This window comes from Hoplias malabaricus, chromosome 8 (genome assembly GCF_029633855.1).
Source record: "Hoplias malabaricus isolate fHopMal1 chromosome 8, fHopMal1.hap1, whole genome shotgun sequence".
NCBI classification, from domain to species: Eukaryota; Metazoa; Chordata; class Actinopteri; order Characiformes; family Erythrinidae; genus Hoplias; species Hoplias malabaricus.
The window spans coordinates 40,052,075-40,079,246 of record NC_089807.1 but is presented as its reverse complement, the minus strand read 5'-3'; the positions used below and the strand labels follow the sequence as shown (position 1 = coordinate 40,079,246).

The 27,172-nt window shown below is 40.4% G+C and overlaps 3 protein-coding genes across 4 annotated transcripts in view; 1 reads left to right on the top strand and 2 right to left on the bottom strand.

The window, feature by feature from the left end:
• Nucleotides 1–1,849: 1,849 nt before the first annotated feature.
• Nucleotides 1,850–8,118, top strand: elmod2 (ELMO/CED-12 domain containing 2). Of its 2 annotated transcripts, XM_066679102.1 has the most exons (10): nt 1,850–2,091; nt 2,747–2,827; nt 3,018–3,165; nt 4,083–4,111; nt 4,413–4,510; nt 5,538–5,667; nt 6,002–6,135; nt 6,342–6,410; nt 6,535–6,668; nt 7,303–8,118. In XM_066679102.1, the coding sequence occupies exons 3-10, from the start codon at nt 3,018–3,020 to the stop codon at nt 7,461–7,463; spliced, it is 903 nt and encodes a 300-aa protein (XP_066535199.1). In that variant the 5' UTR covers nt 1,850–2,091; nt 2,747–2,827; the 3' UTR covers nt 7,464–8,118. The 2 variants fall into 2 exon arrangements, with proteins under 2 accessions (XP_066535199.1, XP_066535198.1); XM_066679101.1 differs by lacking the exon at nt 2,747–2,827.
• Nucleotides 8,119–8,256: 138 nt separating this feature from the next.
• Nucleotides 8,257–16,200, bottom strand: ucp1 (uncoupling protein 1). Its single transcript, XM_066679241.1, has 7 exons — nt 16,127–16,200; nt 15,097–15,228; nt 14,479–14,686; nt 13,356–13,553; nt 12,783–12,884; nt 10,904–11,084; nt 8,257–10,033 (listed from the first exon to the last, which is right to left on the bottom strand). The coding sequence occupies exons 2-7, from the start codon at nt 15,220–15,222 to the stop codon at nt 9,919–9,921; spliced, it is 930 nt and encodes a 309-aa protein (XP_066535338.1). The 5' UTR covers nt 15,223–15,228; nt 16,127–16,200; the 3' UTR covers nt 8,257–9,918.
• A 7,746-nt stretch (nt 16,201–23,946) lies between these two features.
• tbc1d9 (TBC1 domain family, member 9 (with GRAM domain)) overlaps nt 23,947–27,172 on the bottom strand; it is a 34,958-nt gene continuing 31,732 nt past the window's right edge. Inside the window, exons 20-21 of the mRNA XM_066679296.1 lie at nt 26,312–26,415; nt 23,947–25,795 (exon numbers count right to left, since the gene is read on the bottom strand). Of these exons, the coding sequence (XP_066535393.1) occupies nt 25,001–25,795; nt 26,312–26,415 (899 nt within the window). The 3' untranslated portion in view covers nt 23,947–25,000. The remainder of the gene's footprint in view (nt 25,796–26,311; nt 26,416–27,172) is intronic.

Sequence of the window (27,172 nt, the reverse complement as noted above, 5' to 3'; positions counted from 1 at the left end):
TCTATAAAGAACTCTGAACACTTGAAGAAACTTTTGAATGATTAAAGTGTTCTTTGTATCAGGAAGGGGTTCTTCAGATTAATGGAGAATGTGCTATAGATGGTTCTATACAGCACCTTGTAACATGCTTGACATTCTAATAATAGAGGAAGCCTTTTTGGTGCCTTATAGAACCCTTTTCTAAATGGTGCTATATAGAACCATTATTTTTAAGAGTGTACATTTACACTGTAGCTTTAGTGATCAATAATGTACCTCTTCCATACCTTTTTTTGTTTTTATATATTTATAGAACATAAGAATATATGAATATATATATGAATTCTCCAGTCAAATATCACAAAACATCTTGTTGTCAATATTTTATTTGGTCCCCAGGACTGGGATTCTACAAAACACTCCTCTGCATGCTCTAGGGAAGAGTCAGTATGACTAAAATGTATGACTAGAGAGATAACATGGAAGGCATTGTATACAATCTGGTGAAAATTAAAGGCTGTCTAGGGAATCCTCAGCTGCAGAAGAGATTTTGGACAGGCTTTTAGTACAGTCGCAATCACACAGCTCCAGAGACCTGGAGGTTGTGGGTTCTAGTCCCGCTCCCGGTGACTGTCTGTGAGGAGTGTGGTGTGTTCTCCCCGTGTCTGCGTGGGTTTCCTCCAGGTGACTGTCTGTGAGGAGTTTGGTGTGTTCTCCCTGTGTCTGCGTGGGTTTCCTCCGGGTGACTGTCTGTGAGGAGTTTGGTGTGTTCTCTCTGTGTCTGCGTGGGTTTCCTCCGGGTGACTGTCTGTGAGGAGTTTGGTGTGTTCTCCCTGTGTCTGCGTGGGTTTCCTTCGGGTGCTCTGGTTTCCTCCCACAGTCCAAAAACACACGTTGGTAGGTGGATTGGCGACTCAAAAGTGTCTGTAGGTGTGAGTGTGTGAGTGAATGTGTGAGTGTGTGTTGCCCTGTGAAGGACCCACCGGGACCCTGAACTGGATAAGGGTTACAGATAATGAATGAATACAATGTTTTATTTATGTTTTGAAACTGCCATGCTCTAAAGACAATACCAATTCAGGCAGCCAGGGTTCTTTCATCAAAATCCTAACCTATTCTGTCAACTAGAGGGGTGGGCATGGCTTTCAAACTGCAGGCACACAGCGGATGGGGGGGAGATTACTGAACTAATGGCATAATCATAGAACCACAGTTACAGCATGAATATAATAGTTACAACAAAGCTATTTAGTCCAATGAATCTTGATTAACGTCGTTTTTATGGTTTTATGACTTTAATATTTTATAATAATGGCTTCGTATCTCATAATAAGGACTTGCATTTTTCCTTCATTGTCTATAACCATGTCATCTTGTGTAGGTTCACGATAGGTTCAGAGCACGCATGGAATTATTGGGTGTAAGGCAGGAACACACTCTGGACAGGGTGCTAGTCCATCACAGGCGTCACATACCCAAACTACCACTCACACAACTATGGACATTCTTGCTTAGTCAGTTCACACACCAACATGTGTTTTGGGATTGTGGGAGGAAACCGGTGCACCTGGAAGAAACCTACGCAGAGAAAAGTAGAACCCACCAAACTAGGCGTTGTTTTAAACCAGAAACCCGAAATCCTGAAGCTGTGAGACAGACTTACCATAATTAATCATTTAAAATAATGCTTTATTTCCTCCAATGCTTTCTGATGATTACTAGATAGTAAGTCATGATTATGATAAACATCGTGTCAGTTATGGCTTAATAATTTACTTTTTTTCAAGATACAGATTCAGAATTCCACGTCCATGTTATTAGTTTATTTATGGTCGATGTTCTCCCTCCACTGGTGCTGCGGAGAAATACATCTAGGACATTTCGTGGCGTTGTACCGCTCTGCGCATGCGCGGGACAATCTGCGACCCAGACAACTGTTAGTGCAACGCGAGTAGCGACTTAGCCTTTTAATAAAACTGAATTTAAATCGGGTTTTACGGCAATAAAACGGACTGAACTTCTCCCAAGTTCTCTGCTTATATTATCCGTCTGCAGTTAGAGGACCGGAAGATCGGGGTTACGTTTTAAAGGAATAAATCCTCACTTTCTGGGGTAATATTAGCACACTGAGCTAATGGCAGTAGCAATAGCAACCTGTCTGAGTGTCAGGCTGATTTTCAGCTCTTTTCCAGTGTTTAATTCCACATTAAATGACATAGCATTTATATATACATGGTAGGAAGATGGAATAATATATAAATAGGTGGAGAATTGGAATTAGAAGCCACCGAGCTTTATATCCATATTTATATTCAGAATAGCATCTTTTAATTTAGTGTCAGTCTCAATATGAGCCTCGTGTTGATACAGCAGTTCTTTTAATCTCAGTTTTTTTTAAATCTTATTAGTTTTCCCACAAACCGTAGCAGAAAGAGTAAGTTAGGGGTGCCCTTGTCTCTTAGATCATATACAAAAAAGTAGTGCAGTGCTATATTCTACGTAATGTGTATGAATATGAACAATCAGCAACAAAAATTTAAGAAAATCAAGTATTTCATTAGATGAAGAATCAAATTGCTATGTAGTCCTTCCTGAATGCACCAGTCTATGCTTTAAATGGTGGGGCCTCTACATGGGGATGTTTAAAATAAGTTCAATTCTATACTTTAGACTAACTTTCCCTTGGGCCAGATTACAGTGACACGTGACCTTTGACCCAAGGGCCACACTTTGATTGTGTGTAAAGCTAATCTTGCTTGTGATGCAGTTTTTCTAGACTGAGATGACCCTTGCTAAAAAGATTGTGCCAAACCTTATCTCTCCACACAGAAAGCTGTTTTAACTTCGAGTGAGTTTCTTAAAGACATTTTGATGTTTGTGAAGTGGCTGACGCACAGGTTTAGTGTGACTTACAATGCCCAGGAGAGCACAGTGTCAAACTTGTGTATGTTGAACTGTCATGAGTTTAATGAGATGGAATTTGATGTAGAATCTGATTACAAACTGCTTGACTGAACATATTTCTTAATGTTTTACAGATGATGTTGGGGTGTATCTGGCAGTACTTGTATTCATCGTTCTTTCGTTTTTGGCTGAAATGGATTCTCAGACACGTCACAGGCAAATGTGAACTGCAGCGGATTTGCACCGGATATAAGCAAGGAGCACCGAGGACGACACAGATCGGTGAGGGCTGTTATGTTTTTGTTTTTACAAAATATTTAATATCTTTACAAGTTACAAAGCTTTTATTAAAAATATTTTTTACATTTAATTGAATTTTATTGATTTAATGTACAGGGGGTCCTCGACTCACGACGTTGATCTGTTCCTATGTCGCGTCGTAAACCGACTTTCGGTGTAAGTCGTAACATACGTACATACTGTACGTAAAAAACATACTGTAAGCACTTATCCTATCCTCACACCTATCCTCCTCGGTCCCAAGCCGCGTAACCGTGTATTCTTCCGCCGCGCCGCGCACACCAAACACGAAGTTCACGTTACGACGTTTACGACGCAAAACCACTTAAGTCATAAGGCTTTATACAGTACATGGGAGATGTGTCGTAACCACGAAACATTGTAACTCGGGACTGACGTAACCCGAGGACCTCCTGTATATTTTGTTTTTGCACAAAGGTAGGTCAAACTCTGAAATGATAATGCAAGTGGGATATGAGCACATATGGGGCTTGCTGCCCTATTCAAGACTTAAATACATAGGAAAAGATTATTCCACCAGTTGAGCTGTAAGTGATCTAGGAGTTTGCATTTAGCCTCAGCTGAACAAACATTCTGGGCATGATCTGACATTTCAGAAATAAGCTGGAGATAGGGTTTTAAACTCAAGAAAACCAATGTGAAATGAGTAAGACAGCTGTAATGTTTACAGACCAATTTTCCTGATAATCATACAGACTCTGTGTACCTGGTTGCTTTGTTTAATAGGGGTACAAGTAATTGAAAATCTGGTGTCATTTTCATCGAATGAGAACCATATTTATTTGCCCTCTGGTGCTGACTACATTTAATGCCTGCATATAGACATGTCCACTGTCTTGCCGACTCATACAGAGTGTTCCCACCACCTTTGTTTTCAGAGTACTCCCTGAAATCTTCAAAAATCAAGGTAAGAAATGTCATGTAAAGTGTTTATCAGAGCTTTAATGTTTTCTTTGTAAATGTATTTCATTCCTAAGTCAGTTCATTTCGATCATCAGATGTTGTTTTGTTGATCTGTCCTATGAGTATAACCCAACATGGTCCCTCCTGGTCCTGGTCACATGGTTAGAAGTTCATATTACATATTAGCAAATGATGTGTTTATAATGACCTTTGCTTTCTTCCCAGTGTTACACCTTTGGTAGGCTCTTAAAATGAAAGTGTAGTCTTTTGTTTTTCTGGCTCTTGTTATATGATGTAATCCTCAGGTCCTGCAAGATGCTGTGAATGTAAAGGAGGATGCTGTGGTGGACTGTGTGGCACAAATCATGAAAGAAAAGAATGTCAATGAGCAAAAAGATCCATCGTAAGTGTGCATTAAGAGATGTACACAGCACTAAGTACTTCACAATGAAGCTTTTAAACTTTTATTGAAAGCAGTCAGTAAAATTTTTAAATGGTTTGTTTTTACCAATTTAACATGTAAAATATATTTTAAGTTATGAATTTCCTGATTTATGTCAACGTGTCAAAAGTGAAAATTATAAACATTTAACAGAGGATTCACATAATTCTGACACAGAATTTGACAATCCAGAGAACACATTAAGGTCCTTTTTTTTTCATGGCTGTAGATGATTTTGTAAATTTTTTGTAAAAATTGTGTAAACTGAGGTAGTGAACATTAGACTCCCTCACTTTCTCACAGCTGAAAAACATTTCGTGTGTTGAGGGTGGCATCAAAGTTGACTAATCACTGTGTACATCAGACATCGTTTTGAATGGAGTGAATCAGGATGTTGTTTTTAATGAACACTTTATGTCCAGAGAATTGTTCTAATTGCATTTGAATATTTTTCAGTTCATGAAATCATAAAATACTACATTCCGAAAACAAATTCTGTGAATCAATCATTCATTCATTCATTATCTGTAAGCGCTTATCCAGTTCAGGGTCGCGGTGGGTCCAGAGCCTACCTGGAATCATTGGGCGCAAGGCGGGAATACCCCCTGGAGGGGGCGGAGGAAACCCACACAGACACAGGGAGAACACACCACACTCCTCACAGTCACCCGGAGGAAACCCACGCAGACACAGGGAGAACACACCACACTCTTCACAGACAGTCACCCGGAGGAAACCCACGCAGACACAGGGAGAACACACCACACTCCTCACAGACAGTCACCCGGAGGAAACCCACGCAGACAGAGGGAGAACACACCACACTCCTCACAGACAGTCACCAGGAGCAGGAATCAAACCCACAACCTCCAGGCCCCAAACAAAATGAAAGAATAATATCTTGAAACTGAACTTTCCATCTATACAATTAAAGGTGTTTGCTCGTTATTCAAGTGGCTGCTAACTGGCTGAACGTTTAAACTCACAGGTTTAAGGGGAATCTTCGGCAGTGTTTGCTGCAAATAAGCGGTTATAACACATTGTTTACGGACGTGGAAGATCTCAGAAAAGGGGTGTTTGACTCGGAAAATGAAGACCACGAGAAAATGCTCCTTAAGGTGAGTTTCAGTTGAGATGCTTTGCGTATCAGTGTGTGACGTGACGAGCTCTGGAAAACACAGCTGATTACATTAATGATTACACTGAGCTGTCTGTTGGTGGCACTGTAGTAGATCTGATCAGTGTTTATGATTCCTGGACCCTGGATGATTAGTTTGAAGGGATTGTTTATACAGACATCACACTTTTCTTTGGTGATTAGTTGGTGATCACACTGTGCAAATGTGTGTGTGTTTTGTTTGATTGTATTAAAGTTAGGAGGTTATGATGACTCTACAAGCGAAATAAAAATAACTCTAATAAACAGACGTTGAAATGTTGAACTCTTTTTAGTTGTGGGACTTGCTGATGCCTTCACTGAAGCTGGAATCTCGAATCACAAAGCAGTGGGGCACCATTGGGTTTCAAGGTGACGACCCAAAGACTGACTTCAGGGGAATGGGCATGCTTGGCCTGGTTAACCTTGTGTAAGTTTCAAATAGTCCAATAAGCAATGTATAAATAAATAAATTTGATGTGTAAGTGGAATGTTCTGGGGTTGGGATTGTGTTATATAAAACTGAAGCAATTACAGTTGTATAATTGCTCAACAAATGCAGAAAAAAGTGATGAAAAATGTGAAAATTCAAACTGAATTACGTAAACAATTGCAGCTTGTGTTTTTCCGTAACAGTTTTTTCAGTGAGAACTACACTAACGCAGCACGACAGGTCCTGTCTCATGCAAACCACCCAAAGCTGGGGTAAGTCATTTTTTGATACAACATCCTCTAAATTCTGTAACTCTTAAACCTGCCAGTGAGCATCATTCATTTCAGGCGTGAGTGAAATATATAGCACTAACTGTGGGTGTACTTCTCAATACAGGTACTCTTATGCCATAGTGGGCATTAATCTGACAGAGATGGCCTACAGTTTACTGAGGAGTGGTGCTTTGAAGATGCATTTCTACAACACTGTGGCTGGAAAACCTGAAATGCATGACTTCCACAAGCTTTACTGTGAGTCAGCAGATTATACACTTTTTTTCCTTGTGTTGTCTTTTTGTCCCAGCAGTTCATTTATTACTGCATTGATATTCTTCTACCTCTCATTTTTTCATTTAAGCTAAAAAAGCTGTAAATTAGCTCTAGCTCTAGCTTGTTTTTACCTCTAGCACCCTGAAATACTTCAGCAGGCAAATCATCAGGCATCAGAATGCAAGTCAGGTTTCCTTCTTATAACCACACTGTAAAAAATTGCTGTAAATTTACAACAGGTCTGCTACAGTATTTTATTGTAAATCGCAGTATTTACAGTAAATTATTGTATTACTCAATTACAGTAATATGCTGTAAATCTGAAATACAATAGTGTTCCTGTAAAAATACGGTAAATGCGGAACTCTGCTGCCAGTATTTTACTGTAAAATTTACAAGACATTTTTTACAGTGCATTGTTTAAGCTCAAACCCTAACAATGGTTACTTGTCTATCACTGTGCTGCTACTGTACGACACAACTGCTGCTAGCGCTGCTGCTAAACTGATAGAAATGATCGTTACAAACAAAACAGTCTTTGTCTGTTACTTATTATTATTATTTTTTCAGATGAAGGACTTTTAACATGTCATTCAAATCTGTCTGCTTCTTTCAGGTTACCTGGCCTATGAGTTTGATAAATTCTGGGTGGAAGAAGAGCCTGCGAGTATCATGGAGTTCAACCACTACAGGGAGAAGTTCCACACCAAGGTCAAAGGACAACTCCTGGAGCCAGATGTAACTCTTATCTTGAACGTAGACGCTAAAAACTGTTGAGCACTATAAAGGACCAAGAAAAACGATTGTGGTCTGCGGTGACTGAATACGAGCTTTTTACGGACATCCCTCTCACACGCTTCCTGTTTTTAAACATTGTAACTGCACATTTATGAAGCCACAGAACCTCAGTCGATAGTCATTCCTGAACACTCTTCCATATAATTGCTTGTCCATGTGGTCCAGGATATTACAATTACAATTTAATACTAGCGAGAAGCTAGATTGGAGTTCAGTCCACACTTGACATTTGGATTGCATGTTTTTATGATTCCTGTCAGTTAGTGTGTTTTTGTATCATCTCAGGAATTTGATATTTATTTCCATAAATGAAGAACATGGATGATCAAAACAAAATGGTTTTATGCTAAATTGTCTTGCACACAGGCAGTTTGACCCGTTTTGCATGTTTTAATGCTTTTTGATCAGTAATACATTTACCCCGGAATACTTTTCTGTAAGTGACCTATTGCCTTGTAACAGTAGTTTATTCATTAATGTGTAACTGTGTAGTTAGTGAAAAAACTGTATGGTACTAGCATCCCTGTTATAAGGAACACAACTACACAAGTGTGCTATATTGTCTTATTTATACTGTTTTCAGGATAATTTTGTAGTTCCAGTAACTATGAATTGCTTTGTACAGTTGGATACATGGCAGATATTAATAAATTAAATCTATGTTAAGAATTGAAAGTGTTTACTGACCATTTCAGTTTCACATACACACAGCCAAAAAAAAGACAAGTCAGCGTGCTTTATTTAAATATATATTTATTTAAGAAATGAACCTTGATAGGGGTCATAGAGCAGGACGTGTCCTTGCACATTACTCCAGGTAGTTTAAAGTGCCCAAGCTGTCACTCTCCCCAGTAAATGTTCATAAAGTAAATGGGAGATTCAAAATAAAGTTTAAAAAAAACATAGTTTTAACATAATTTACCATTCTTAAAAAGTCCCTTTTTAAACAAAGGATTAATGACTTAAAGGCACCACAGTTTTGATGATCCACTGTAGAAGCTTTGTAAGTGGTCACCTTGTTTTCACCTTAAAGGAGCAAAAAGCCATTTATACCACCAAAATATTTCCATTTTTAAAAGTATTGTGTATACATTGACTCTGTGAAGTGTCACTCGGAGAAGGTGAAGAATAAAATTGCTTTATATTCACTGAATAAATCATTTATGCTCCATACAAGGGGTTCCCAACCTTTGAAGTAGTGATATATTCTGGCCACTAGGCAGCAGTATAAGTACTGTATCATAAGTGCAGAAGAGAACATGGCTAATTGTTCCTTTAAACATAAAAATCTCTTTAAAATAACTTAATTTCTCTAATGTTAATCCTGGTAGTTAGCATTTTTACCAGTGAGTTTGTTCATAATATATAGACAGGAAACCGATGGCTAACTAATTTAATTAGTACTTATATTTGTTTTAAAAAAACAAATCTGGTAGCTTGTTGTGTAGCGTAGTTACCCCAACTTCCTGCCACTTTAATTACAATATTGGAAATCTAAGCTAACTGTAAATAAATAGAAGTACTTTACTCACTCAAATCAACATTTTTCAGTAGTCAAATATGTGTAGATTAATGTCCAAGACTTGCTTGACTTTGAAAGAAAATATGTTTTTAGATAAAAAAGCTTTTGTTTAAGTAGGTGCCAATACTGCTAAGATTATTAGCGCCCCCTAACTTCGCCCACTTCCCCTGCTTGTGACAGTCAAACGAGACAGTTGCTACCACATTCAGTGGTTTTGAGAGGTTCACAATGAGATTACGTTTGTCCTGTGTTGGTATCCGTACTCTACATGTAAGGATTACAACGCCGGTAGATTTTCCCCTCAGAGAAAAGGAAGCTAACCGCTAAGCTAACTTTTACACTGAGGGAAATATCTGTCACGAAATGGAAATGTGTTGTAATCCACATGCAGTTCTGCACACAAAGAATTACAACACTGTTAGAGATACTTAAATATTGTTTAGATACGTGATTTCTTGCAAAACTGATGTTTAAACGCCCTACTAAGGCTTGAACCTATGTTTTATGGTTTTACCCAATGCGATTGGCGAAGAGAGAGAGCGGAATTGCACCACATGCGGCAGTGGCTGGAATTAGGAGACGGGCGGAAATAGGAGGAATACTGATACATTCTGTGAAAAGCCACTGTGAACATACTAATAGATCACAATAACCGAGGGCCAAACACTAAGCTCTGAGAGAATGGGTAATTCTAACTGTGTTTAAAGTATGAACTGGTCATGCTCTTTTCTATTCTTTAGCCTAATGCTACATAAGTTAGAGCTACACAAGCTACTTCCTTTAGCTTAGCAGCAAATTTATAAATTAAATATTCCCCTGCCTATTTGTCCTCCATCACTTTCCCCTCAGGAAGCTCTGCTTTCTCTGTGAGTTTATGGGTTACAAAAAGATGCAGAATTACAGTCCTTTGCCCTACATGGTGGCTTCTATCTTCTTCCTGGAGACCATCATGGCTCTCTTCAGCTGCTCAAATGAGACAAACATTACAACGTTCCAGGAGCCCAGTCTGAGGAATGACGGTACAAACCTACAAACAAAAAAGAGGGATTACAACAATGTAGATTTGCATTCAAACATATTATAGTCTCTCTACAAAACAATTCTCTGATCAGGAATATAGCACTAGCCTCATGTAGCATAGCATCGCAGCACAAAATGGTGACTTTACATGTGAAACTATTAATGTAAAGTAATGAAGCTGCATTTTAAATAATTCTGGTCTGTATCTATTGGCTGCTGCCTTATAAAATTTTCTCATACTAATGTAGAAATTTAAAAAAACGAATTTTGAAGTAAATGGATAAAATATACATTTTCAAGAAGTAGACTATTCAATAGAATGCCTAATCAAAAATGCGATTAACCTAGTGTTCTTTTTAACCCCAGTACATTCATCACTTGACCATCCCAGACAGCGAGCATATATCGGTCCACTGGCATAAAAATCCTGGCACACCACTGACTGTAGACCACTGCAGCATTTTGTCTAAAATTCTGTTTAATCACCAGCGGGGTCTGCCCAGAAAACGCTGTGCAAAACACTAGTGGACCTCCAACTTTGCCCTCAGTGGGACAACAGTGGTCCGCCGTCTACTTGCTATCAGGGATTTTTGATGTTCAAATTTAGCATCTTAAAATTGCATTTGCGCTATAGGAAGTGATGATGTCTATCACTGTACTGAGAATGATTCCACATTCATTACTATTTTTGTAAAAGGAAGTAATTGCAGTTAGCTCTATTAGCATCAAAGCTCTGGTGCATTTTAATGTGAGGCATTTTTAAAGATGTGTCCAAATGCGCCAGATTTTAGCATTACTTGAACAAACGAATGCAGAACACTTAGCAAGTAGTTTGCAAAATGGCTGATTAACTCAGCGAAGGGTGTTCTCCTTTTACCCTTTGTAGAAGGCAGTGGGTCCTTCTTTGGTCATCATGGTCCAGGCGCAGTTGATGGCACTTTTGTACTGACCAGGGGGAGAGTTCATATATCGAGTCTTGACCACATCCACAGGGGAGGCGATGACAGTGGTGATGAACCCGGCGCCGAACGCAGAGACAAAATGACATGGCAGGTTATCTGTGATACAGCAGTGAACAGAAGAGGAAAGACCACTGTTTTAATACACATACAAAAGTGTATGGACACCTGCTCAGATGAGGTTTCTTCAGAAATCATGCTCATTTTTAGGGTGTTTATCATCTCTAAGCTCTAGACACAGCCCATGACTTTACAATATATGTTGACACATTACTGAGAGTATTAGATCACATGATATGGCTCCATTAAAAGGTTAGGTACTGATGTTGGATGATCGGTACCATCACTCAAGAGAGCACAGTTCAATGGCTCTACAGCTCAGTGATGGGGGGTTATAATAATGGCATTGCACATTATTGACATTGGACTTTACCCACATACGGCTCCTACAGAACATCACATTTGATTGGCAATGATTTTCTTCATATATTTTATGAAATGTGTATCAGGAACTACAATGAGGGTGATCTTACAGAAGCTGAATTCACTGATTAGAGGTTTTTTTTGACAGATTTTTTTATGGCCGTTGTTAAAAATGATCAGAATTCCCCAGGTCTGATACAAGCCCCCAAGTTACACAATAGTGTCTTTCTTAGAATCTGATTACACAGATGTGCTATCAGCTGTTTCCGCACACCTTTGCCCCTGAGTTCAGTGCGCACTGGCACCACGCCATTGAACAAATTGCTGACTAACTGTACCGTTACTGTTGTAAAAGACTGCTGAGCACAAAGTTGAAGTGCTCTTCCAAAGTGCAGAAAAGTGTACTTCTTTGAATAATTCCTAAATAATTAACCGAGAAAGCTTTATACAATTAATAATTCCTTTACATCACTTCAAAAAAGGTTTGTATATACCCCAGTTCCAAAACTGCCCAGGTTTATCATTTAAAACCAATCAGAACATCGCAAGTGTGGTCAAATATTCTGATAAACATCAGAATAATGCAGATTTAAATTCTGATGATTACGAAAACATTAAGAATATAGGATACGTATTGTAGGTTTATTCAAAGAAAATTGGGAATATTCTTTAGGTACTATTAATGCATAGATTATCAATTTTAAAATTTGGGGAATGTTTTTTAAAGACTACATTTCACCTTGATTTCCATGGTGAAAAAAAATTAAATGTTTAATCACATTTGAATGAAATGAGAAATCAAATTGTTTTCACGGATGGTCTCTGAAGTCTTATGGGGCCCACTGTAAGTACAGTACAGTAAAACTAAATAAGTAGATGGAATTGTCCTCAATATCTGGACAGTAGGTCTGGAGATCAAACACTTCTGTGTGTGACAATTAGATGAGATTAATCTGTACATTAATCTACAGTATGTACTGCGTAATTCCAAAGGTCGCCTAGTTAATTGTATTCTGTGTTCTGCAGACAGAGGCATGTTGGCTTTCACTATTGTTTTGTTATCTGAATGAGGCAATAAAATACTCAAAGACTCTACATTAGAAAGTACCTGCGTTATCATTTCTTATCAATGGACAGGATACGACAGAGGGGTGCGTGCCTAGGTTTGACCAATCAGCTTTGGCACTGAGCTGAGTATGGATTTTGGCCCAATAAACTGGTCTAGACTGGAATCAGAGCATTGTGTCATGTTTGTTGGTGGAAAAAAACTAGTAAAAATAATGCTAAGTTTGCTAACAGTCAGTGATAGTCAGTAAGTGCATTGCTAATTATTTTAGACCTGTTAGCACTTTTGCGGGAATAGGTTTCACATACCTGACATCAGCCTGTGCTTGAGAATGGCTTCTTTGATCAGATCGTAGGACACCAGCTCTGTGCAGTTGACCAAGGCGTTTCTTGTGATGTTGGGTAACGTTCCTGAAAGAGAATTCATTTGATTTTAGCATTTTTTTAATCAATTTTTTCTATTAATAAAATGATTTGATGATAAACTCGGTTAACTTTCCCATTCATAAATGGAAACAAAATGGAAATGGAAAGCATGCAGGAGGCTACCCATTTACATTGAAGATATATGGAGTATTTCAGGATACAAAATGGCAGCCAATAAGAACAAATATCAGTCTTTAAAGGACGGTACAAATAACAGCTGGATTAATGCTAAAGAATAAAAAGGGGTTGTAACATGGGAATGACAAAATTAATATTGTTTTTGACACAAAACCACGCAAACACCAGAGGAATGTCAAATTGAATACATCAGGAGATGGGCTCTTTAAATGCACATTTACAAATAAATATATATCTACAGATGCTTTTTATTACAATATTACAAAACCAGTTAAACCTAATATTGAAGTATCATTTTACATACATCATGTTACATACCTTTCCACAGCCCGCGGAGCCCCTCCTGGTGGAAGATCTGTCTGTAGGCCTGCATGGTGCCGTTGTAGCGGCGGGCAACTCCCTGCAAGTTCATCTGTGCCTGAAATCGCACCTTCACCACGTCCGTGGGCTGCGCCATGGAGACCGCCATGGCCCCCGTGGTGCAGCCGGCCAGGATCCGGATTCCTATATTTGGATCTGAAAAGGAGAAATATGGGCTAAATTTGGATACAATAAAATAGTTATATTGAAGGATTTAAAAATATTATGGTTGAAAATTAACACTTAACCAGAGCTATATTTGTTAAATACTTCCACAACAGACATCCTACAGCAGTGCTACATTAATCACAAAAACATCCTCTAATTTAAAGGCAAGGAAAACTTTTTTCTAATCCTTTGAAAACCTGGCACTGCGTTGGGTTTGATTTTTAGGGGCAAGGTGTTTATGTTAAATTAAGATAGAATTAAGGAGTTGAATGTTAAATGGTCATTGTGGTAAAATTGTGAATTCTAATGAAGCTAAAAGATGAAGTTCTGCTCAACAGAGTAAACAACATTGACCTGTAGGTTTCTGTGTAATCTTTTGACATTACATAAACACTCAGAAAACTGGCTTAGTGTGCTCTAACACTGTGGTTATCACATCACAGATACGTTGTTATGAGGGGTGTAAAATACATTAATGGTATCAGTAAAATGTACTGGATTATGCAAATATTCAATAAGGCAAACACTCTAGGGTTATTTTTAAAAACAAAGGTCCAGCAAGTTTTCTGTAATGTTTTTGTCATCTGTACCCTTTTGCTTTAGCTAGCAATAGCTAGCTAGCTATGGACAGCTCAACATGCAACATGCTAATTGTGCTAACTTGGGCTAAGGTGGCTGAGGTATCTCCACGGTGATTGTATTAACAGTGAATTGTGACTGTTGCTAAATAATATAAGAATGTTCATTAAATAAAAAACATAGCCTATTTAAAATAGGCTTAATTTGAGATCTTAATTCAACCACAATAAATGGTATTTCCAGAGCATTTAGAAACTAAAAGCACCAACTTCGGTGTGGGTTAATCAATAAAGGAATGTGTGAAAGGGCTAGTGCAATGTCCTTGACCACTCACTGTCTTTGCCTCGCGTGTAGAAGCTCTTAACGCTGTCGTAGAGGCCGATGCGAATGGAGGCGAAGGCCATCTGTCTCTGCAGGCCGGCCACCAGGCCGTTATACAGTGATCGTGGACCTTCTGTCCGCACCATGGTGCTGATGGTCCCAAACACACCCCGGTATCGGATATTCTTAGCAGCGTCCACTGCTGCCTTCTCCCCCTGGATCTGAATACACAAAACATGAAGATATCAGTTAAGACTTAACGTACAAACACAACTGAAAATTTTTACTCAAATAATTAGCAAATTAGCTAAATAATGTTTTTTAATGAACAAGAGCAACATAAATCAGTGTTAAATTTAAGGCTGTTCCACATTTCACAGGGCATAGCACTGAGGGCAGATCACAGCAGCAACAAAAACAAGTGATAATTTATTAATCCTCTTGGATTAATCCACACAAACGTGAGCAAATCTGTACATGTGCTGCCTTTACCCTCCTCGCTCAGAAGCAGTGTATAATTCATGGAGTTTAAGTGTGTGGGGACAAGCTACAGTAAAATAGCTGTGAAAATGTAAATACTCTCAAAGGACCAGAGCTGAAGCAAAAGTGGACCATAGGGATGTGCTTTTACCTGTAGCCGAACTTTTGCAGTGTCCAGAGGGAATGTGACCAGGTCAGCGATGCAGGCGGCCGTTCCTGCGCTCAGCACTTTCACTCCCAGAGGAGGAGGAACATCCGATGGCTTCAGACCCACCATGATCACCTACACACAAACACATACACAAATACAGAGTACAAACCCTGAAGATCATTTAGAAAACAATGCATAATGTGTTTCATGCTTAGAGCTGGAGACACCCTTAATGAGTGAATTCAGGTCATTTATGATGCACATCTAATATACAATATACGTTCCTGACTGCTGCACATGAGGCTTATTTACCCAGTTGACTATAGAGAGGCATTAAAAGACTATAGAGAGGTGCTCCATCCAGTACCTCTGGGATGAGTTGGAGGAGTAGTGTTTTTACCTGATGAAGTGATTCCTCTCTATGGCTATTATTTTTGTGACTGAGAACGTTTATATATGTTTTATAATAATTATATTTTAAAAGTTATCCACTACTTCTACACGCTCTGAAATAAAAGTACTGTACATTACATTAGCATTGGTTTTAAAGTCCAGTTGTGTTCATTAAAGGTACATTAGATTCTCTTCTCCAGAAAGAGAGGTGTGTAAGGTGAATTGGGGCATATGAAATCAACCCAACTTAAACATCTATATAGCTATCTAAAGGTACGGAATATGTTCCCTTGATGGTACCACCATAGTGACAGTGACAGTGACAGTGACAAAGAACTCTTTTCCAGTTTAGTTTAAATCTCAGTAGCAATTGATAAGTTAAGATTAAAACCCCAGCAGCATTTTACTCTAATACTATTTCTGAATATAGAAAGAGCTAAGCCCAGTGCAGGGTGTGTTCCTGCTTCGTGCCCAATGCTACCGGGTGAGCTCTGGATACACTACGACCCTGACCGGTGTGATGCAGTCACATATTATTTTATTCCCCGTTCTTATATCTGAGAAATGACCCTAATACAGTGATCTGGAGGAAGAAACCATATGAATCGTGTTTGTAATAAATTGAATTGCTACTTACTGTTTTTTCAATCCAGCGGTTAAATAATCCCTTTGGATGAAGTCAGGTTTAGCTGATTCTGGATTGAATCCTGATAAAGGAAGATGCTGCGCTCTCTCTCTTTATATATCTACAGCTGTTGCAGCTCCTAAGAGGCGTTACTTTCCCGTCACAGTCCAGACTCAAAGTCCACCACCAAACACAGAGTCAATGTCCACTTTACTGGCCGCTCAGATAAACACACTTTTTACAGAAGAAGTCAGAGATGGAGTCTTTCTACATACTGCAAATGCATTGCCTACGGTGTATTTCTAAAGCATTACACGTTTTAAAAGGCAGATTTTGTTCTGAAGCATTAAAATATAACCTTTTCACTGGAACACTGAATGGACCTGGTGTACTGGGTTCAAAATATTAAAGGGGATGGGCGTCAGAATGGAGAAGTGCATCATGAATTTGGAAATTCAAACTCATTGTTTCTTAATAGTCTGAGTCGACTATAATCTGTTTTGATTTGCGGTTGGAATAGTGTTGATAAGAACACTACTGCCCTTCCCACAGCAGACTGAGATTCGATTCCTCGCTCTGGCAGGAAGACCACGCTATAAAGATGTGTCCTTGTGTAAAACTATATATAATATTTATTATATATTTATTTATTATATATTAATATGTCTGCAACCCTGAAATGGACAAGCATGTGTAAATAATGTGTAAATACAAATTTTGAGCTAAAAGAAACAATGTTTTCTTTTCTCAAACAAATATTTTATAATATTTTGATCGGTCTGTATATGTTTCTCACATAATAAAGTGCCAAACATCATTTGTCCTGGGGGGAGGGGGGGGGTACAGTCTATTTTGAATTCACACTTTGTGGATGAGAAGGACTCACTCACTCTCTTACTCACTCACTGACATTAGGTTCTACTCCACAAGGGGGTGCTGTTCAGTGCTTTGCACCAAAGACACTTTGTGCCTTTGTTATTTTACTGTAGTTTTGAAAATGTTAGAACACATTTCCATGAGAAAATTGTTTAAAAATTGTAGATTTAAACCTCATTTAAGGTAGACAACTACACCTTAAGTTTTTTTAAGGAGTACTATGCAAAATTTACCCCTACTATACACTTCTCTGACAGCGCACTGTGTACCTGCACTCTAATTATAATTTAATCTTTTTTTTTATGCACTTCTTTGTATTTATAGGACATATTTAGTAACTGCTCATAAAGGGCGGCACGGTGGAGCAGCAGGTAGGTGTCACAGTCACACAGCTCCAGGGACCTGGAGGTTGTGGGTTCGATTCCCGCTCCGGGTGACTGTCTGTGAGGAGTGTGATGTGTTCTCCCCGTGTCCGCGTGGGTTTCCTCCAGGTGCTCCGGTTTCCTCCCACAGCGCTTACAGATAATGAATGAAAAAAAAAAGTTGTCATAAAGCAGCTTTACAGAATTCTGGGTCCTAGCTCTCCAGGTCCCACTGGAGGTTGAAGGTTCGAGTCCTGTTCCGGGTGACTGTCTGTGAGGAGTGTGGTGTGTTCTCCCTGTGTCTGCGTGGGTTTCCTCCGGGTGACTGTCTGTGAGGAGTGTGGTGTGTTCTCCCTGTGTCTGTGTGGGTTTCCTCCGGGTGACTGTCTGTGAGGAGTGTGGTGTGTTCTCCCTGTGTCTGTGTGGGTTTCCTCCGGGTGACTGTCTGTGAGTAGTGTGGTGTGTTCTCTCTGTGTCTGTGTGGGTTTCCTCCAGGTGACTGTCTGTGAGGAGTTGGTGTGTTCTCTCTGTGTCTGCGTGGGTCTCCTCCGGGTGACTGTCTGTGAGGAGTGTGGTGTGTTCTCTCTGTGTCTGTGTGGGTTTCCTCCAGGTGACTGTCTGTGAGGAGTGTGGTGTGTTCTCCCTGTGTCTGCGTGGGTTTCCTCCGGGTGACTGTCTGTGAGGAGTGTGGTGTGTTCTCCCTGTGTCTGTGTGGGTTTCCTCCGGGTGACTGTCTGTGAGGAGTGTGGTGTGTTCTCCCTGTGTCTGTGTGGGTTTCCTCCGGGTGACTGTCTGTGAGGAGTGTGGTGTGTTCTCCCAGTGTCTGCGTTGGTTTCCTCCGGGTGACTGTCTGTGAAGAGTGTGGTGTGTTCTCCCTGTGTCTGCGTTGGTTTCCTCCGGGTAAACTGTCTGTGAAGAGTGTGGTGTGTTCTCCCTGTGTCTGGGTCTAGTTAATCCAAACATTTGTTGCATTTGTCACGTACACCAATGGTCAAGTGTACCATTCGGTCATTATTACAACATGTCTCATTGCTCAATTTTGCTCCATTTTATGCTATACATATTTCTGTTGTCTTGTTTTCTCTTGTCAGCATAACGTCAGGATGTTCTTCAACATCTTTATTAGACTTCTCCGATCTGTCTAAAGATCTTACTTCTCTAATTTAACTACAGAAGTGCAATGTTAAGCACTTTCCCTCCCCACTCCAGGGTCATGACCTGAGTACATTATGTAATAAACACTTAAAGGTCATGACCTCAAGCCCAATATGCTTCAATCAGGATGTATCTGTGTATAACCCTCATTATAGAGGATATTGGTGGATTATCATCATTATTATCTCATTACAATGTTGTATTGCATTTTCCCATCACATTCTATTTAAACTGTAGGTTTTTCAATTGCATTGATTTCATCTCCCAGACAAACAAAATCACCCTTCTTTTTATAGAAGAGAATGTAATGTACCTTTAGGGAACACAGCTGGACTTTAAAACCACTGTTGTACCTTTAGTGACCAATAATGTACCTGTACAGACCCTTTTTTTTGACAGTGTACATTGAATATGTGAGAAATAACACCGATATTAACCCTTGAGGGTACCACCACAATGCCAATTTTTCAGAGAGTGTAGAGTTGCTGTTATGTTTTGCAGCCATGAACCAATTTGTCCTTTTTGTTACATAATTGATTAGTGAAATGTCCCTGAATGACTGAATAATTAAATCTAAATAAATCTAATTTAACAGCCTTGGCCTTAATCTGACACAAATCAGCTGTTCTACTCTGCCTTCCCTCATCTGTTCTTTAACTAAACGGGCTGTCACTCCAGTTAATAACTTCCACTTTATGACTCAGCTGAACCTGTGTCAGGGAAATGAATTCCAACAGTCCACAGGGAGCAAGAGCACATAAGGACAGGGGCTCGACCCACAGCACAGCCAATCACAGCACAGCTCACAGGGCGAGGGGAATGTGATTGGCTGCCCAGCCGAACCATGTTTATTAGATCTAATGAGTGAACCTTCATCTCCCAGGAATATGCAGATATAGGTGAGATTGTGGATGAGGCAGTATTTCTATATCAGTAACGTTTAGTATCCAAAAAATAAATGAAAAAACAATGCAAACATAGCAAAAAGTTCAGAGAAAACTGCTCCCACAGCATTAATAAGAACTGGAAATGTGTTCTGCTTTGCTGCAGTAACAGTTTCGACCCATCTGGGAAAGCACTGCTGCAAGAATTGATTAGAAAAGCAGTAGTTAGTCCAGGTACTGATGTTGATTGATTAGTTCTAGGCCACAAACTCCACTCCAACTCCAATCCCAAAGGTACTGGATTGTGCTCTTACTCACTAAATACTACAGTTCCAGTGCCTCAGAGGCCAATGACAGGGGGCTTTCTACTTTTCTAACCCTAGTCCATGACTTTACAAGGCCACAGCAAGCTACCTAACATCACCCTTGTCATTAGGGGACAAGGCAACTCTGTGACCAGCCTCCAACAACAGAGTAACAAAAATTTTAAAAATTAATGATTAATAAGCATTATGCAACAGATTCATAAAAGTCAAACTAATGATGTTAAAAATTAATATGATACAGTCTGATTTAACGCTACATCCACTGGTCACTGGTTGTAAGCTTCTGACTACAGAGCAGCCCTTGTCTGGGTATTTTTTGGGTGGTGGACAACTTAACACGGATTTTTCATATCAGCACTACATACAAATACGCATACAAGCATGCAGTGTCTTTGGCTGTGCTGAGAACGGTAGTTTACCCAAAAATTATCTGCTCAGCAGTGTCCCCTGTAATAGTCCTTTCCTAATTAGCTTCACGTAAACTGTGCAAAACTGAAGGGCTACAGTCTTTAAAGGTATACCTAGAGGTACAAAGGAAGATGGTTCTAATAAACTGGCCAGTGAGAGGAAGTACAAGGAAGAGGTTTCTGACAGAGCGGTCTATGAGCTAAAATGTTGGACAATAGTAAACAGGTTGATCTCCATCACTGTGGTTCAGATGGAGGACACGGAATGACGCTGTGGCTGAAGTTCGCACAGGGACAGATAAGAGACTTGCTTCATTGCATGTTTTGCTAAGTGTATTACGCAGAATATGGGCAGGTTACGCAAGAGCCACTCACTGTGGAGACACCAGTTTCAGCTGGATACTCCGTTATAGTTGCAGAAGCATACATTCATTCTATCGACAATCAGTTGTTGAAGTTGAAAGCAGGAAAAACGTGCAAGCGTGATCATCTGAAAAGTAGCCATAATGTTTTGTTCAGGGCACCTTTAAAATGGCACGTCTGGACAATGGAGCAATGGAACAACGTGACCTTGTGTGACAAACCACACTTACATTGAATGAATGGCACTAAGATGGCAGTGTGATGATCTGGGCAGTGTTCTGGTGGGAAACCTTGGTGTCCATGTGGATACTACTTACACACATCACCTACCTAAACATTGTTGCAGAACAAGCACAGTCCTGTCATTGGGCAATACCTGTTCATGGCAAAGTTATTCCCCAGTGGCAATGGTCTTTACAACAGGATAGTGCTCCCAGCCACACTGCAAAATCTGCGCAAAAACAGTTTGAAAACATGATAAAACGTTCAAGATGTTGACAACGTGCGGTCAAAACACAGAACTCCCTGTTAGAAACGTACCAGCCGAACCACTGACCTTGCTCCAACACAAACATACGCACAGAGTCCTCTTCAGTCTGCAGGTCAGCACTCCTAATGTGTGAGAGAAACATGAAGAAATACAAATAAACTGAGTACATTCACCTCACAGACCATGTCGCTTCCACGTCACTGTCATTGCAGTGGAGAATGATCTACCAGCCAAACGATGCCTATGTTTTTAGACACAGATGAATAAATGTTGCACTGATCAATGGGCTACAAAGCGCATCTACAGTCATTAGCAAAAGTGTGAACCTTCCGGGTCAAATCAGATATTTTGTAGTTTTCTGTGTGAAAATAAATGACCACATCCTCTAGAGAAGAGACCTTCAAAATCTAGACTTTAATCCATGTTCCAGGCTGGGATATTAAAACAGTGGGTACACCACTATACCAGGCAAGTCAGGTGCATTAGCAGTTGCAGTTACAGTGTCATACCAGGCGGCCATTTTAAAATTCTGGCCTGGAACTTGGATCCTAGGTCAGTATTTGAGGCCCTCTGTACTAGGGGAAATAAATTTAAAGGTGGCACTTATGTTAAATTGTGCAAACTTTGGCATACAGCTATATATAATCATTTATTTATTAAATAATAAAACATAAATTATTGCTTAAAACACAATACAGTGATCCCTCATTTTTCGCGTGGGATGCGTTCCATGAAAAACGAATTTCCGCGAAGTAAAGGAAACATATTTTTTTGTGTATTTAACGAGTATTTGGACTTTTAAAACCCTCCATTTGCATTAAACAGTCATTCTATAATGTTTTTCAGCTGGAACTACATGTGATATTCCACCAGTTTCTTTAATAGAGTCATTCCTAAGCTGTGATTTAGCGTACGTAAATTTCACTCGGATGTGGACATGAACAATACATGTACTGTATGTCAGAAACACTTGTAAATTATATATTTTGTCACCTACAGGTCTAGTCTAATACATGTAAATAATAATAAAAAATACTTTGGGTTATTCATCTTTCACGGTTTTCCTAGATTTTCCCTCAATATCCGCGATATAGCGGCCATAAGACCCCTTGAAAAAGTAGCGAATCCGCGAAAGAAGTAGCGAAGGATTATTGTAAATCCTGCTTTTCTACAAAGTTATTCTATACTATCTACTTATACAGCTGCTCGAGATGAGGGTAGGTACATGAGCTTTGCCTGAGGTAAACAAGGACTACTGACGTGCAGACTGACCAATTAAATGCTTACAGAGAAGGTTATCGACCGATAACGGTAGCTCTACAGTCAGACCGTCCAATCAGAAGATTTTAGGCTACTTCACCACGCCCCCTTCTCACTCAAGAGAACCAATCGGAGTAGGGGAGGGCGGGACTAGTTTGTGAACGAAACTTCTCGAAGTTCTATGTAAGCTCTAGAAAAACAAAATCCCGGACGTTTGCCCGGACATTTTTTCAGTCTAAAAAGGGAGACATGTCCGGATAAAAGAGGACGTCTGGTCACCCTAACTTATACTATTGGCTGTAGTATTAATATTAATATTACCACTATTGAATTTCATGTGGTGATTGCTTTGGAAACTGCAGGCCGAACCCCTAAAGACCAGGTGGAGGGAGCTGACTACAGCTGCACTGCTCTGGTATCAAGCCTGGGAAGAGAAGGGAACCTCATTAGGGAGACAAGGCTTTAGCAAGTCACCTTCATCTGATCTCAGTGGGCTCTGGCCACAGTAACATTACAAAGAAGCAGTGATGATACAGCTCCCTTATTGATTACGTTTGTGATCGATATTTCAACACTAATACAGATTAAATGGAACAGGGGGGTTTGGAAATAGTCAAGAACTCATAAAGAACCACACAACTCCCATATGAAACAGATGAAAAGGATACGTTCGCTGACCTCTGGTGGCTGAATGATGTCATTGCGGGTCCATATCTAACATTTACATCGAGCGTTCTCTTTCTTTTAAATTCATCTGGACCTTAGCACAGCCTTCATTCAAACCAAAACATCTGCGTGTAGAATGTTAGCATCTGAATGTTAACCTTAATCTGAGTGCATTTCACAGGCTTTATACAGCTCTCATAACATAAAAAAAGCAGTTGTAGCATACACACCACCTCTACATACATCAAATAATAAAGAGGCAGACCACTGTTTGATATGTAGCATAGGATAATTCCTTCTGTTCTTTTAATTACGTCAGAGTGATTCATTTAGAGTACACTTAAAACCATCCACAGAGAAACCAATAAAAACAGCAGTGTAAAAACAGTCAGAACTGATTTAAAAAATACAAACAAAAAAGATGTACGTAAAAGTGGGCAGCCGTGCCACACGCCCAGGGGGAGGGGGTAAATAAATGAAGAAAGAAATAAAGTTGTAAACCTTTGTTCATTTCAGGGAAGTGGTGAGCTCAGTACAGGGCCGTATGCAATCTACCTGATCTTATGTTCACTCAGTGAAGGATAGTAGTCTATGTTCAGAATTGTAAAGTATCTCATTTTTATGGCAAAATAAGAAAAACAAAGTGCAGGTGCAAGAGAGAGAGAGAGAGAGAGAGAGAGAGAGGAGAGAGAGACAAGGAGAGAGAGAGAGAGAGAGAGAGAGAGAGACAAGGAGAGAGAGAGAGAGGAGAGAGAGACAAGGAGAGAGAGAGAGAGAGAGAGAGAGAGACAAGGAGAGAGAGAGAGAGACAGAGAGAGAGAGAGACAAGGAGAGAAGGAGAGAGAGAGAGAGAGAGAGAGAGAGAGAGAGAGAGAGAGACAGGGAGAGAGAGTGAGAGAGAGAGAGAGAGAGAAAGAGAGACAGAGTGAGAGAGAGAGAGAGAGAGAAAGAGAGACAGAGAGAGAAAGAGAGACAGAGAGAGAAAGAGAGACAGAGAGAGAGAGAGAGACAGAGAGAGAGAGAGAGACAGAGAGAGAGAGAGAGAAAGAGACAGAGAGAGAGAGAGAGAGAGAGAGAGAGAGGAGAGAGAGACAAGGAGAGACAGAGAGAGAGAAAGAGAGAGAGAGAGAGAGAGAGAGAGGTGAGGATTCCCAGATGGCTTTCCTATATGACACATATTACACTACATAGTCCATAAGTGAACACTTGCTCCCTACCTAGTTCACTATTTGTCAAATAAGGAGACACAGCAGTTGACAGTGGATTGAGAGGCTGCCAAAATATCTATACATTAGCCTTAAATAGTAGTGATCTATCGGAAGGAAGAAAATCAAAAAATAAAACAAATTGAACAGTATATAACAGTAAATTTGGTCATTTCAATCCTCATCCTCCACTTGTGCCCTCACAGCTTCCCTTAAACCCAGATCTCCATCATGTCCTGTGCATCCTACATTCATTCCTACACTCAACTACGTCAGAGGAATTGTTTGTGTGATTAAGGGTGTCCTTATATAAGAATTTGCATAAAGTTAACCAAACCCAAACAGCCTGCAGTCGTCACTAGCAACCGTAACACGTCTGGGCAAAAGTATTCCAGCGTTTCCATTCAAGTTTCAAAGACAAGGATTGGTCACACCCTGACTGGGCAGTAAAAGTGTAGACACAACACTACTATACACAGTCTACCTGTATTACATACTGTTAGTTGTCAACGTTACTCCATATAAAGTACATCAAGCGCACTGTAGCATATAATAATATGTGGACAGGTCCGTTCAGCCTCTCCGTGGATAAACACCATCAGGTCCGTTTCAGTCTGAGGCGAGCGAGAGTCATTCACAGTCCTTCTTTTTCTGACCAAGATTCTTCAGGGTGAAATCACATTAGAGAAAATACACAAGCCACTTCTTTTCGTTCCAAAATATCCAGTGTCTTTAGAGAAATATATGGACTTTTGAAGGAGATGGTGGTTGAGATGAGATGAGATACGTGTGTGTGTGTGTGTGTGTGTGTGTGTGTGTGTAAGTATGTATAGTCAGCTGTCTTTGCTTGATTTACAGCAAGCAGGAATGGGCCAATGGAACACACAGGTATTTAGCCCGAGATAGAAATTTCATAGTCACTGACGGAGACCTGTGCCTGGCCCACTTTGCGCACATTCTTAGCATTAGTGATGCGAGCTGTGATGTCCACCGGCTTCTCAAAGTACTGCACCAGAGCTTGTTCGGTGAGAACAGAGGCCAGAAACTGCTCAAACGTGATGGCCCAGTCTTTATCGATGCTGGCACTGTGTGGAAGGCCACCTGTGCCATGAGGCCCAGCTCCACCGTGAGGCCCATCTCCGCCATGGGACCCGCTGCTGCGCACCAGCACCGTGTCCTCTGCGATATCCTCGCACTGCAGCTTGTCGTCCATCTCGTGGGAGCCGGCACTGAGGACGGAGTAGGAGGACATGGACGTGTCGTCTTTGGTCTCGTCGTCCGAGATGAGCATGGCCGAGGGCGTGCCGTTGTCTTTGGGGGATGAGTCTTCAAGCTTGATGTCCTCCATGGGCCCCGTGATGCAGCTGGAGTTGAGCTCGGAATCCGCTGCGCCGCCAGGCCCTGTGCTGGAGAGCTTGACCTGGGGCTCTTCAGAGGAAGAGAGGAAGGGGTCTCCCTGAGCCCTCGCCTGCTTTCTCCTGCGCATGGGGAGCCTGTCTTCCTCATACTCCTCGTCCTCGTCCTCGTCTTCGTCCTCTTTGCTGGAGGGACTGCAGAAGAGCTTGCCCACCTCACCCATTTCTAGCAGCAGGCTGGTGACTGTGGCCGTAGCATGGTAGAGCTCCTGCTCGTTGGGGTCCTCACTGAACATGTTATAGAGCGTCTTACACAGCTCTATGAACTGACCCTGATAAAAAGACAGAGAGAAAAAGTTTAATAGCTAGAATGTTTCCTTTCATTAAAGGACCACATTCAGACCATTCAGGGAAACTACTGCTCTGTCTGGTTTGTTTATGTTCAGAAGACCCACGTCCTTTAAAGTGAAACCAAGATGTATGCTGAAAAAACCCCTCCCTCATTCACTTTTTTAAATTACACAAGAATCTCATTCATAACTAGAGTTGTTTGGTTTTGTATCAGTTTCAGTCTGTGTTTACTTTCATGCAGTTAGCGCTGTCCCATATTACGTCATCTAAAACTGCAAAAACATTTCAACATTACCCATCTATGGATCAGGAATAGACCAACATCCTCATCTTGTTTCATGCTTTTCACTATTTGGAGGTCTCTACATATTCGAAACTGTTCCTCGGCCATGAGCAGAGAGAGAAAACCTAGCATACTGAACCCAGACCCTTTGTTTTTATAAAAACCAAACCAAAACAAACAAAAAGTGCTTTTTCATTAAAATCATGACATGTACCTGGTTGAGTCTCGGCAGATGCTTCATGTTCTCAGGTTTGGCTTTGGTCTCCTGGTTCCACAGTCGCAAGTAGGTGCGGTAGTCAGGGGTATGCATCCTCTTCACTGTTGATGGGAGAAAGAAGCAGCCCATGTCAGCAATGCACCACTCAATACTGTGGAGTCAGTATGTGTGTACTGCCTCCCAATATCCCTGTTATGACTTTGATATTTCAGAGTTGGAGACACCATTAAAACATATGTTCCAAACAGATTCATTTTGAAAGAAGGGGATTCTGGGGCTACATATTTGATTAAGTTGCTCTTGTTAAAGTCTAATTCCCTCCCTGGACTCTGCGGACTGAATGGGGTTTTAAAGGGATCAAAGGAATGGAGAGATATTACACGGAGAGCAGCACTGAGCAAGTGAGGAGGATAAAAAGGAGCTTCGGATACTTTCATTTCACACACAGCTCAATATTACAGTACATCAAGCTGCAGATTGTTCAATCCTGCAGAGGCCTGCTCACATGCTGTAATTCATGCATGAAAATTCATTCAGTCCTGTGGGTGAAAAGCAGTTGAGTATTGCTTAAGATAGGGGGTAGACATTTTTGGTCGGGGGATTAGATATCAACAAAAACAGATCAGTATCAAGTTCCAGCTGAAGAGCATGAGCATGAAATATAAAGCAATGCGTGAGACAGCCACAAGAGGGCAGTATGTCCAAATCGAGCTCAAACAACGCAGCTTACAAAGACCACAAGGGACACCATAGGTCCAAAAATTTGTAGACACTTATATAATTAATGAGTTCTGCTACTTTAATATGCACCCACCTCCAACACAGGCATTCGGGTGTGCACACACAGCTCAGTAGATA